Here is a 14,142-nt window from a genome sequence, read left to right on the forward strand (position 1 = left end):
TGTCCGAGGTTCTCGTCTTCTTACTATTCGCCGTGCTAGGAGTCTGTATCAAGCAACATAGCTGGGGATAGAGTATTGCCACAATCCGCATTATCATATTGTTTGCTCGCTGCGTGACTGAACCGTAACAGAGAGGTGTTTCTAAAAGAAGTTTGGTCTACCCCTCTTCCGTTAGACACTGAAAAATGTCAACCAAGGTGCTAAAGCGAAAGGGAGCCACTCAAACTGCGCACCGCTTTAGAATTTTTCTCTATATTTTCGTTAATCTAACCTGTAGTTTAACCATAAATCTTAATCAGGACCTCGACTTTTCCCCGCTAACTGGTTTTAGTATCGCGCCTTGATTAATTTTCTATGAGCCGCTATCTTCCGGGACGAACTTAGACTACTGTTTACTGCCATTGTGTAGTATTCATTGGTTTCATATCACGCGCTATTCAGGAACCGCATCTTTCTCTTTTCATTCCGCCCCACTCATTCCTAGACGGAATTAGGCGTGTTATGCCCCGTTCTATTGTTGTCTTTCAGTGCTCGTGTGCCTCTGCTACTAGCCTTCATTTAGTCTCATTGCTTTGATCTCTTATTTTATCCAGCAAGTGCTCCCACCCATCATTGAACAACTGATCGTTTGTCGCGATGTGATCGCTCAGGAATATCTTATGGATGTCATCATTCAGGTGAGCGTTCCGTATTTTGGACTTCTTTTTACTAGTGTTTGTATTGTTAGTTAATGTCCTTTCGGCTTGTACAAAATTTGTTCGAACGCCTATTCATCGCCATCTCCGTTCTCTCGCTTCGATTGAATCGAATCTCCTTGTGAACCTGTTCTGAACGTACTTATATCTCGTTGTGAGGTCAAGCGAAGTTGGGACTCAGTATTCAACGGTCACACGTTGATGTGTGTGTGTGTGTGTGACGATAATCCAACCAAGACTAACAGTGTTGTAGGACTTCTTGTAACTACTGATTCGGTATACTCGTAATTCAGTATGCCGTTACGAAGAGACTGGACCTTACCGTGGTGTGACGGTTTGCGCACCTCAGCGATCCATTGAGCTATACTGCAGAGTGTCTCGCGACACTCCCAGAGTCTCTCATACCAGGTTGGTCAATGGTTAGAGGTATGACGAACAGTCTCCTGGCCCTCCAGGTTGGGGTTTGGAACATGTGGCGACTTGTTCCGTAGAAATGGTAGTGCATTTGCATTTCCCGCCAACCACCGCTGCGTTTAGGCTCTTGAGCCAAAGGACCCTAATCGTCCTCCTGTCTAGGTGTGGGTGCCCTGACAGTATCCCAACCCACGTACAAACAACGTACAGGCATTTGTATAATTCTGATAAAGAACCCAAGTACCTTCGAGAGGTCACGGGTTCTCATCTTGTCTAAGGGTGTTCGTCTTTCTATTTGAAATATTCGTACTGGGCTTCCCATTCAAAATTTAATTTCGCCAAGTATTTAATATATTCTCTAGAAATCTTTATCGACGTGACCAAATGTGGAAGTAAATGCTCGGTTGTGATTCATAGCAAGACAAGGCATTTTAATTTCGTACTAATCGTTCTGTTGACTGTTAAATCTTATACCGTTCTACCTATCTTTCTCGCTTATAAAACAATGTCTACTCAAAAGTAACGTTAGATAGTAATACTTCACGGTGACATCCTCGTAATCTTTAGTGAACTGCAATGTCGCCGAGTCGATGTGACCATACATAGTCATTACGGTACCATCGGCATCCCTTCCTCATCATGGTGCGGCGAGGCTAATCACGGTGTGGATTCTGTTGCACATGGTCTAACGGGATCCTGATCGAGATAGCTCAGTGGTTGATGCGCGAACTTACTAACCGGAAGTTCCATGGTTCAAATTCAACCCGGGCGTCCCGACTGCTTTGACTGCACTCTCGAACAAAAACCATGTGGCGCTGTTGACGTTACTGTTACACAAATTCTTGTGTCGCTCCATCAATATATCTCATGCGAAGCTCTGTTCATGCTGCTGCGTCCCGTTCAGAAACGCTCCCGATACTGACTTAGTTGTCGTGGTAATGGCAGGACATTATGGCGATCCGGGTTCGAAACCCACAAGACGCCTATGGATTGATTGTCAGCCCCATCGTATTCACTTCTACACGTGTTTGCTTACAAGTAAAGGCCGGAAAGGAAATTCAACCTCTATACACTCTAGTTCACTCGTCTACCTTTGGCTTACTTGACTGGTCAGTAAATTGAATTGTTAGTAGTGTTACCCCCTCTGGGTTGACTACTTCGACCAATCCAATCGTTTTATGCTGCTTTATTCTGCGAGGAAACCTACACTTGAGGACCGAATTGATGACACTTCCTTGCTCCAAAATGATCGCATTCACCCCCAAGAACTACCCCATTTCACGGCGGAATTCACTGGTTGACTCATAACAAACGGTTCATATCGCAAACGTTGTTGACAAACCACCATGCCGCATCGGCGAACTCTCATTAGCTGACCGAAAAGTTAGCACAGGATAGGTGCACAGCACCATTCGTAAAAATATTCCACAGTTGTGTTACATAGTAGACGTGATGAGGCTTGGGCACACGATGAACACGCACGCAACTAACCGATGTTGGTTCACTTCCTGGTAGTCGTCATTTTTTCTCTTGTTTAATTGGAGTACATCTCAATGAGTGATCCTGCCATGAAGTTCCTACCCCAGTTTATCTAGGTGGCACTAAGCTTATACGCTCTGTACAGGTGTACAACAATCCACTAGTATGTCTCAGTCATGGGTATGCAAGTTTACTAAATACCTAGAGACAAGTTCACCCCTACTGAGTATCCATTTCGGTATCCCTTGAACGATACCATATTGCGCAACTCACGCCGTTTTGACAACTGCATCAAGTTCGAGGAATTATCTGCCAATGCCTAAACGAGTTATACTCCATCAAGTATTGCAACAAACTGCAAGTAATCCGTTCAGAAATAAGTCGCACAAGCCGTCTGAGTCTTCAATCAGAAGAGAATTCACTAGCACCGGATCACTTGGTATGAATAGCTTGACTTAAGGATAACGACCCTTTTCTATAAAATCTAGGAGCTGCCATTCTGTATACCTGGGGCCTCTTTGTCTTTTTATCTCGTAAGCACTCTGGGGACAAAATCAGCTATCTGTATCCCGGCTACTTTTTGCGAGTGACTTTCGGATGTAATTACCACTCGAGATGTTCGGACAAAGTGAATTTATGTGGAACAAAATCGTTCACTCAAATTGTGAAGCGTGATATAGTATGCGTATCAGGAGATTGATATTGAACTCGGGAACCTCATCCACTCATTTTGGCGCCAAAATTACACTTGCACGTAATCGCGCAATTGATAATTTAGTGTAGCCTCAAATTTCCATACAAAGCATTAGCATCTTCGATTAACATTCTAAATGTTTGGTTGAAGAAGTTCCCTGTGAAGTGTGCACACCTTTTGCTCAAATATGACCGGTCCTTTGAGAATATCTTCACTCCATCTTAAGAGTCCACTTTACTCTGACTTTATCACTGGGGATGCCGGGAACAGTCCTGTTCTTCAGCACTTTCCAGTTGTCTAACAGCCAAACTGTATTCCCCCCTTCACAGGTGTTTCCCGATGAATTTCATCTGTCCACGTTGCGTACGCTTTTGGCAACGTGCAACCAGTTGCAGCCTGGCGTGCGGCTCAGGCAGATCATATGCAGTCTTGTGGAGAGGTGAGTATGTTACATTCAAGTGGGTACCGGTTCGCTCCCTATTATTAAAGGGTTGAGACTTGTGTCTTTCTAGTACTTGCCTTTTCGCTAGCCGGTTGGTCTAGTTCGTTACACCAAACGATAGGCGTCTTATGCATTTAGATTCGGTTTTCATCTACTCAAATCAGTGTGAAGGAAGGGTGGTGTTTTTCTGGCTCAACAGGTTCTGTTGCTTTTACCATTCAGTTTTCATTTTAACACTGAAAATCGCAGCGGCTGATTCCGTGCAATCTGAGTGGAATGCTGGCGCAATGCCTCTTGAAACTATTCTAATGACCTCTACAAGACGGCTTAGAATTGATTGTATGTTCAACACTTGCAACCTTCCACATGGAGAAAACACACTTTCAAAGAGAGCTGTGGACTTCCGAAAGGCGTGATTACAACCAGAACACCAACATCCACGTGCTGACCTTCGGGATTTTGTTGCCTCGGAACTATGTTTACCACGGTTGGGACGGTCCTGGAGCCTGTGGTGATCTGATTTGTCTGTCTCTATGAGCTTGGGGTACGATATACTGAAACAAATTTGAATTCGGCTCCCCGATTTGTACCTGCTGTGACGCGTTACCTCACTAGTTTTACGGAATTCCTGTATCCTAGAATTTACAGATGACTTTCTCCTGACTTTTATGCTACCCTCGTTTCAGACTCCGTCTTATTTCTCACAATACCCGTTGTTATAATCTTCTTTCAGGTTGTCCCAGTTTGCTCTAAATGAACTGGCAAGTGGTCGTTCTCTCATTGTTCCTGAAGCTATTACCACTAATTGCGCTCATGTTCCACCGGACCAAGACTCTGCCCCCGGAAAGCAGTCAGTTCCGGAATCAGAATATAATTTGGACTCAGAAACCGCCCTGTTCACACTATTCTTTGATGGTCTGTGTGATTTGATTGAAGCTCGGATTAGGCTGAGTAGAATGGGCCCAGAAACTCAAATCCCTAGTGGTCGCCATGCCCTGATTAATTTGGCTACCCTACACGGTCTCCCACCGGAGGATATCCCAGCCATGTTTGCTTCCTTGGTCTACTTGGCAATGGTCCTGTATCCGAAACAGTCGCCGTCGTTAGTTGACATCTGTTTAAAGGCTACAGCTGACAGCCTGGAGCAGCTCGGGATTAGTCTGTGAGTTCCATATTTATTGACCAGTGTGTCTTTGTTTTATTGAGTATTGTTCAGTTTACGCAACTAAACACCTGGTGTGTGCCATTTTTATGATCTTATTCGAAGTAACTGCTACCATTTTTTCAATTGGTTTGAGTTGAATCCATGATAGATCCGTGAATTGATGGTGTTCGGAGTTTCCTATTGAGTTGTTTTTCTGATGGTGAGTGATCAGGTTTTCACAGGGTCTCAGTAATATGTCATTGGTAGTTACATCCAACAATCCTGAATTTTCCAAACAGTGCGGTCTCTAAAGCGATCTGGTGTGAATCGACCTCTGATTTGTTGATAGCCTGCATCCGGGCTTCGCCAAGTTTTCAGTAACTCGATCTCCGAGCTTACCCTCGGTGCCTTAGCAGCCGCACCTTCGTGGAGGAAAGGGTGCACGGGTGTTCGGCGAACTGTTCTATTGAACCCTCGCACGGTATGCGTAACACCATAAGTGGTGTACAATGAGCTGTGAGTGGACTCGAGGGCGAATTTATGAAGTGATCAGCATGCCCAACCGATGGTTCCTGGTGATAAAATCAGGTGTTTGCAAATAAATAGTTGCATCTCACAGTAAATGCAGTGAGGGGAGTGCTAACCAGAAAGTCACTTAATAACTTCGTTGTATATATAATACTTCAAAAGTTCGGTGTGACAAGGGAAGTCATTATCTAGCCAAAATTGCAGACTGACTAGTCGAAACAGCCTTGCATCACTGCTAGACCATATATATTTTGCGCCCAATGGGATGGTGGTGGTCCGATTATCCTCCATATACTTAAAGATGGTGACGGGAAGTCACTTCTTGCAGGGTTGCACGTTCAGCCTCCCGATATTATCAAAGCACTAAGACGAGTCTTTTGAATGTGATTTGTCCGCTAACGACACATCCAGGCTAAAACTATTTCGTATGGAAGATAAAATAACGTCACTGGAAGGCATGTTTCACTACCCTATTATCGGAGGATCATTAGCTTTACGTGCCTCTTAGGTTTATGCCCGACCTACTGACACAGAGCTGCGTGCTTCGAACCAGTCCTTATATTTTCGATGTCTCTCGTTTAGGCTCGGGTAACTCTAAACTCTTAACCCATCGACCGAAAGGTTGTCATAGCTGGATCCTTTTCAGTGGAAACTGCCATGTAAACAACCTCTGAACCTATAAAATAAAATCGGAAGTATGAGAGGTAAATTTAAAGTGTACCGGCGAACGAATAAACGCAAGTTCACTAGCTGCATGAGGTGACGGCATCGAGGCACCACACTTTAACCCGGTTGAGCTCCTCTGCTAGAATTCCGCTACTTCTGCTCTACATCACGACCTGTCAGATTTCAGCCTTTGTCTTCAAGAAAGTTGCGTTATGAGCTGATCGGCTAGTCACGGTTTTTTTTACTTTGTTCCCAAGTCACAGGTCGTTTCCATTCTGTGCTTTGTGGCTTGTGGGAAAGTTATTTATTTCACAAGTTCTGTATTGGAATGGCTAATTCAATGTTCTCACCGGATGTCTACGATGCTCGCGGTGGTAAAAAAAAACTAGCGCTGCTCTCTTTACGGCGGTGACGAATAAGGTGAGTGTGAGTCAGTTCCGTTGCTTCCGGAGGTTGACGAAGCCATCGTCGGTCTTCCTGACTAGTGAAATCACCGGTCCTGTGGGAAAGGAAGAAAAATGTGAAGGTTTGCTGGTATCCCATCTTTCACTATCGCTACGAACTTTGCAGTTTTGGAGTGTGTACCGGGCCTTGCAGCCCAGTTATTTGTGACTATCCCTGTTTCCGAAGGATTTGGTACATGGGAAACATGCTAACTGTCTAAGAAAAGACCTGCTAGGAAGATGGCTACCCCAAAGGTGATGGGGAAGCATGACTGTCACAAATCTGCTTCTTATAGTGGTGGGCCGCCCTGTGCAAAACAGTGCCAACGAGGACAGCTGACACTGCGTCTACCAGGTTGACGCCATTATGGTTTCAAACGATATGCTTACAATGACTGGGTTTACCGGTGATGTACCCCATTTTATGGCTTTTATGTCTTTGTTTCACAGGCCTGGTTGCCATGTTGGTCCTCAATGTGCCATAATTTTTTTGAAGTGTACAAGACGCCATTCCTTCGTAATTGGCATTCCGTTGTGTTTAGAGAGCGTCGTTCCTGTAATTATAACTAAATTGGCGTCCACATTCCGTTCAGTTAAATTTCGATTTTCTGTTATCCGTGGGGTGCTTTTATCTTGTAACCATCCAAAAAATGAATGTCTGTAAGTTCGTAAGTGGCAGAGGCAGGACGTGGTCAATCCAGAGCAATTGAATGGTTTTGGCTATCACTAGAGACCATGGAACACTGCCAACATTTTTTCTTAGCCTTTTCAGTTTTTTTAAGTGCTAATCAAACTCTGTGGTTAGATTGTGTGCATTAAACTGTTTTGTGTTTACCGCTTATTGAATTTGTTCTCATGACAATCGTGCGGTGGTGCGATATATCAGTTGGCCGTATTCATCATCTGCTTAGCGTCGGAGGATGTGAACTTGCATTGCCAGCTCCGAAATGAATGGTACGTCACTAACCACAATACGGGGAAACCGAAATCGCCAAATCCTACGTAGCGCACACTCAAACAAACCTACAGAACATTGAATAAAAAGTGTGTTTCGTGTCAACAAGACTGTGCCCAGCCTGTTGCGGATAATTCGAGTGGCGCCGTAACACCAAAGTAAATAGAGCACACGGAACTGCGGTATGTGGGCGCGTGATCTGCCTTTAACTACCGAACCCTGACACAATAAAAGCAAATCACAATGATTGCAACTGTTGGGTTAGCAGACACGATAGCTTCCTATCTATCAAATTCTGTCTGCATGAATTCCTGTTAAGCAACATCCTGCTTGCTTTCAGAAGATTACTGAGCAAGTTTAAGGCAGCAGGCGTCGAAACCATATCTAAACAAAGTTCCACAATAATCCCTAATAATCACAAAGCGTTGAGGAACATTCGTTGAGCTGCCACACCAATGCATCCCACAATCGAAACAATAGGACGGTCCTGTGTGTCCCTCTACTGCTGATCGAAGAATTGGAATGGCACCGTTCGAAAAAAGCTTTCGACTTGAAAGCCACATCCTTCGAAGAATTAGAAGTGAAAGTTGGGCGCGGCAAACTTTTACAATTACGAGGTACCGTCCAGTCGGTATTAGCTAAAAGGACTCGGTCCATCCATTCCTCTTCCACACAGCAATGTTTTCGATGCAATCACATAAGACGTGTACGTTTAGAAATGGTTCATATGGATGGGGGGATAGTACGTAGGATAGTATTGTTTAAAACGCGTGGGCAACTAGTGCTCAGCCTAATCTTTGAGCCTCTTCTAGAGAGAGTTCACTAGTTGAACATGCATCAGTTTTCTCTGTGTTGCTGATGATGATTGAATTTATAGTCACTGCTTTCACTTGCCTTTTTCGATGATTTGGTTTACTTAATCTAATTGTAATCGCCTCTGCTACTTCAAGCGCGTTTTTGTGGGTTGGCTTTGATTGGCTAAGCATCATGCCACAAATCCCGATTCAGCTACACTGTTTTGGTGGTTTGCAATTGAATTGACCACGTATTCAACTTCTCGGCCCTGTCGCAGAGTGATAAATGCTCGGTTATTCTCAAAGACTCAAATTCATTTGAGTGCCTGTGTGCTATCCTTTTAGAGTTTCCACTCGACCCATGCAGTGCTTCTAAGACCTCAAAGGACAAGCTCGCAGCTGTTGATGTTTTCTGTTCATGTTGCTCAGATATATTGGTCATATATCGTCGTACATCTCACCCTTGACTGGTTGGCTTATCACATAGAAATGTGGGAAGCGGTGCGGAATNGAATGCAGGAGCATATATATATATATATATATATATATATATATATATGATCGTCTAGTTCCGTCGTGGTTACTTTAAGTGCTTATTCACTTGGTGCACAGTAAGTTGAATTTTTAGCACCAGGTTTCAGCTTCCATAATCTAACGGCATGAAGCACGAAATCGTTGTCATACTAACAAAGGTGATGATTACACTTCTACTTATCTTCAGTAGCTTGGGTAGTTGAACCTCCGAACAGTATTGACGGCCTACAAGAGTTGAGAACGAAAACGATATCTCCAACCTGTGCATATTTTTTCGCATCTTCTCCGGTTAGGAACGATTTCGAACCACCGGTATTATTGAGTGGTCCTGTTATACCGCACTGTGTTTTACTTACATAGGGTGGCCCCAGCCTCTCCGCTTTCAAAAGAACTTCTCAATCTTCTCCATTTACCTTTGGGCGGTTCACCTTTCCACATGAGTACGAATACAGGGCACTCTGGCAATGCTCTATCCGGTGCTCCCTTTGAAGCAATGGGAGAGCTGAGAACGGTTCTGGGTATGTCTGGGTTTCGCCGCTTGGTTACCTTGTTGGATCCGAAGACAACGAAATGTCGTCTCGCCTGCAACTTACTTGCTGGCACTCTAGAACGGGACCAACGCCAGCGACAAGTCAAGAAGACTCTGCACACCCAAACACCAACATCCAATGGAATACATGAAGTCTTGTCAGATAACTCCTGTCGCTTAACCAGCGAAGCCGATTTAGACGGTCTTTTCGATTTGATTTCCGGCTTACTTTCTCCCAGTTCGAACATATTCGACGACCCGGATGAATTCGCCGAGGTTCAGAGTTTGATAGCCGGCGTTCTACATCTCATTGGACCGATTCCACGGACTGACGACCCGGGTCTTTGCTATAATCTATTTTGCAAGGCGCAGTCGACTTTGGCTCAAGCAGGTCCCAGAATCATACGTTTCAATTTTCCTGCTCTAATTTTCGAGGTAGGTAAACCGTGTTCCCCAGTATCTGTGATGATCTATGGAAAGATGGTGGTTGTTCTTTCGTCCGTATGAATGCAAATCTTTAGCCACATCTTTCCATAACCACCTATTCCGCCGTGCTCCATGTGAATAAGTTTCTATACAAGCCGAACTCTTTGGTTATACGCTATCCGGTGCGACCACAATAGATGTAGTGAAGTTTTTTTGACCCAGCACCGTTTATAAGGTCTCTGAAAACCTTTCGACAGGTTGAATTCTGTATGGTCAGTTTATATTAAATAACAAGATTTTTAGTCTGTTCAAGGGAGCAACCAGCCCTTAATTTTCTTTGGTTTGCTTTGAGTGACTCCACTCAAGAATCCGATCGGTATGACTGACATGAGCTACCCAGAGTTGGTAACCCCATCGTGTAGTTAGGGACTTTGTTCACCTATGGAGAGTGAATTCTTAGCCTTCAAGTAGATGGACTTAATATGGGACCACATTTTTATGGTGGGTGGTTATCCTTTTTAAACATGTGTAGGTTTTTTTTTTTGATGCGTCGCCGGGCCAGTTGACTGCATACGTTTCATCACCAGTCGAGGTCACACCATCAGTTCGTTGAGAGTGGAAGTGCGTGGTGGATACGCATTCATGGGTTGATATAGGATCTGCTCACCAGGGTCGACCTTGGTTGACCATTGGTCGTTCGGGTGAGCATTCCGGTTGGTTGTCATACCTTATAGTTGGTGAATTTGCTTATGACCTTGGTACTTGACTTTTCCCTTCCCCTCCATCGTAATATTTGTCCGTTTGCCTCTGCAGTGAGTCCCGTTTCTTGATCCGTTAGTCCGAGGCCGACTCAGTGATGCCATTGATTTGGCGGTCCCTCGCACATAACGGTCCGCAGACAGAGTTGATTTCGATTCGCTAACTGACTGAATCATTTGTGGAGCTCCATGCTTCCAGGAATTCCTTATCGTGTGCCACTGTCTCCATTTCGTCCAGATTGAACTTCTGTCCCTGGCATTAGTGTTCAACACTGACGCCTCGCTGCCGTACAATCATGATTTATTTGAAAGCTTTATTGCGGAGGAAAGAATAAAGGAAGACAGGAAAGGGATTAAGTGCTAGCTTACTAGAATCATTCCAGACACTTTCAGGCAATCTGGATGGAAATTGACAGAAAAACGTCATTGACATCGATTAGCAGCCATATCCTGCAGCATCTACTGCCAGACGCAGTGGAGACTACTCGCCTATCCTTGTAGGCGAGTAGCACCGACAGCACCTAGGTGATGGTTTGGCCACCTCCTTGCTCCTGCCACTCCGAGTTGGGCACGGAACAGAGCGCTCACTTCGGCAAACGATGGTTCGCCATGTGCAATATATGGCCTAAATAATAGCTGCTGGTGCTGGGCACATTCTTCGATGGAAATTCCCGTTGCACAGCCAAAAACTCGCTTTCTAAATGCCTCTTTACGGATTCCCCGATATCAACCCACACGAACTATGCTTCTGAGACAATGGTTACCGAAGACCTGAAGATGTCTCGGTTCCGCTGCTCGAACAGGCCCGGTCTCACAACCGCGCTATTGCGTAATGAGTTCCTTGAGATTCAGGGATATGCCCCTTTGACGCCATAGGTATCGCAAATCAGCAAACCCGCCCTGAGCCTTGAAGATCCGTGCATTGGCCTCATCTGCCACATTACAATCGGGGCTAATAACTCTTCCAAGGTACTTAAGTGTGTTCAGTGACTGCATGTCCAGGAGCGTGACCTCACACTCTGAGTGAAAAGCACCTGCCGAAGGACGGGTTGACTTTAGCTGGTCCATCCAACGACACCTAGGTCGTCTATTCCTCGAAGGTAAGAACTGTGTCGTCTGCATATCCCATATCAACAATTTTTTCGTCACATGCTATTTGAACACCAGGTTTTTGAAAACCTTCCACCGTTATCTCGTTGTTTCATCGATCATGAAATTAAACGATGGAGAAAGTGGGCACCCCTGACGGGCACTGCTGTGTGTACGAAGCACTTTTGCAGAGCTCTTCGTATACCTTCACACGTCCGGCAGTCTGAAAATGCAAAGAACTTATTGTGCATTCCTTGCTGGGCAATGTGTCGGTCAACTGAGTCGAATGTGTCTTGAAAATTGTTGGTGTTTTATACTGATGGCGTTATCCTAGCACCCGGCAGAGTGTGAAGATGTTGTCAACTCAACCCCCACCATATTGGAATCCTGCTAGCTGCTCCCGAGTCAGTGTTTCACGAGCCACTGTATGTAGACGAAGCACTATTGATGCCAACAGCCTCGTTACAACCAGGGTTACGCTGATTCCACCTGAGGTTTCCACACTCACTACGAGACCTTTTTTTGAAAACGAGCACTTTCACGGACTCCTAATTTGTTTGGAACAGCCTCCTTTTCTCAGTGGTTAGAGTGCGAATTTTCTGACCGGAAGGTCCGGCCTTTACCTTTCGATTTCCCCTGTCTAGGCTTGGGCAACTTGGCAGTATCCCAGCACTCGTGCTTTCTTCGGATGCCATGGCAAGCACCGAAAATGTGCTACAACTGAACGTGTTTTTCGTCAAATGCTGGTAAGCTGATGAGGCAAGCGTCGATATGAGGTAATCCGGACAAAGAGCTCGGTGGCACTAGAGAGAACGTATGGAGTCATGAACCTCCGAAACTTTAGGGGCTCCTGGTTTACCGTCCAGAGTTCTACGTCAGCTGTAGGCTCCAATTGAATTGTGACTGGTGACCACGATAACTGTTGTTCAGAGTATTTGGCCCAACGTTCGAGGCGTTCTCTGTCATTCTGGGTAGTCGCTGTATTCTGGTTCTTCATTGTTCATTGTTCACGGGCGGTTTTCGGGGACTGATCGCACGGATCGATTGAAATAATCTTCGGCCATCCCAGGCTTCCTGGGACTTCTCCATTTCTTTGTCTCTCTGTTGTATCTCTTCGTCTTCCCTGATGCTACCGGGTTACAGTCAGAAAGCAAGAAGTCGGCCAGAAAATCTGTATTAATGCAAATACATCGTTCTATTTATAGCATTCGCTTGTGACCGTATTTGATGGTCGATCTGCTCTCATCCAACCAGTGTGTCTCCTGCATACCCACATCGAGCGCTTGTTTCTTCGTGTCGGTTGGTCGTAGATGGCCATGTGTGCGCTTGTGTACGGAGTGCCTGGGCCATCGGGCGGGCCCAGGTGGGTTCTTTTTGACCCTCCCTCCAGCACATGATGTGGTCGGACGTGATTCCGACGTGTGGACTAACCCATACGGCACTGTTTCACCATGATTCCGCTGCGCAGTAGGCAGATGCGCGGCCGTATTACTCGCCTTTCCTACCAGCCTTCACGGTCGGCTCGCACGCCCATTTTCACTCGATATCTGGTAACCGGTCGGGCTCATTTATGTTCGGGACCGAAATGTAGGCAGTGCAACTGTTTGGTCATATATCCAATGCTTGAGTGCCTGGAAGCGTCGTAACACAGGCAAAACTCCCAGCACCATGCAAAGACGTGGCCATCTCCTCCGAGTATAAATTTACATGTGATATTGAAGCAGATTGAAGAGACATCCGGATCTCATTTTCCAACCGATTTGTCGTTACCTTACGTGGCTCTGAAAAACGAAGGGAGGAGCGACTCCGGACGAGCATGACGTCGGAACCCACAAATGTGTTCCAGAATTAGTGACAGTTATTGATCCGCACCATTGGTAACTGAAGATAATGCGATCAATTTGAGTTTGTAGTCGGCACGCCTTTGGAAGATACCATGTGGTCAAACAAATTCCGCTATTTCGGAAGTTGATGATGCATAAAAGCACATAGCTGAAGCAATCGTTCCATACACACCATACGTCCATAGGTACCGAGTCCAATCCTGCCGCATCATCATTATCATCATCGACAGTATGACATCAGTGTTCAACACCGATGCTTCACTGCCGTACAACCATGACTTATTTGAAAGCCTTATTGTAAAGAAAAGAGTAAAGGTGGACGCGGAAGGGACTTAGTGCTAGCTCAAAACAATCATTCTGAGGTGCCTACGCCCCCAGGCATTCACTCAGACAATATGGATAGAAACTGACAACAAGAACGCTACTGACATCGGTTGGCAGCCATATCTTGTAGTGTCTCCAACCAGGCACAGTGAGGATCACGCGGTCCCCATCCTGAAAGGTGAGTAGCACCGACAGCACCCCAGCGTTTCGCGATTTTCTTCACACTCTACCAAGTCAAGGGTTGGGCATGGAAAACAGTACTCTCTTCGGCAAACGATGGTTCGGCATACGTAACATGTGTCCCAACGAACGCAGCTTCTGGTGCTGGACACATTCTTCAATGGAAGTACCCGTTACACAACCGAAAACGCGCTTTCTAACTGC

General features: G+C 45.4%; 2 protein-coding genes across 2 annotated transcripts in view; one reads left to right on the forward strand and one right to left on the reverse strand.

Annotated features, from left to right (window-relative positions):
• The window catches only part of T265_05764 (hypothetical protein), a gene marked incomplete at both ends in the record, with an annotated part of 15,006 nt that extends 5,441 nt beyond the window's left edge, over nt 1-9,565 (reverse strand). The window contains one exon of the mRNA XM_009170844.1: nt 9,202-9,565. Coding sequence (XP_009169108.1) covers nt 9,202-9,565 — 364 coding nt within the window. The remainder of the gene's footprint in view (nt 1-9,201) is intronic.
• Nucleotides 1-14,142, forward strand: part of T265_05763 (hypothetical protein) — a gene marked incomplete at both ends in the record, with an annotated part of 39,940 nt that overhangs the window by 8,011 nt on the left and 17,787 nt on the right. The window contains 4 exons of the mRNA XM_009170843.1: nt 594-677; nt 3,612-3,721; nt 4,458-4,886; nt 9,149-9,752. Of these exons, the coding sequence (XP_009169107.1) occupies nt 594-677; nt 3,612-3,721; nt 4,458-4,886; nt 9,149-9,752 (1,227 nt within the window). The remainder of the gene's footprint in view (nt 1-593; nt 678-3,611; nt 3,722-4,457; nt 4,887-9,148; nt 9,753-14,142) is intronic.

The sequence above is a fragment of the Opisthorchis viverrini genome (assembly GCF_000715545.1).
Source record: "Opisthorchis viverrini unplaced genomic scaffold opera_v5_106, whole genome shotgun sequence".
In the NCBI taxonomy this organism is placed as follows: domain Eukaryota; kingdom Metazoa; phylum Platyhelminthes; class Trematoda; order Opisthorchiida; family Opisthorchiidae; genus Opisthorchis; species Opisthorchis viverrini.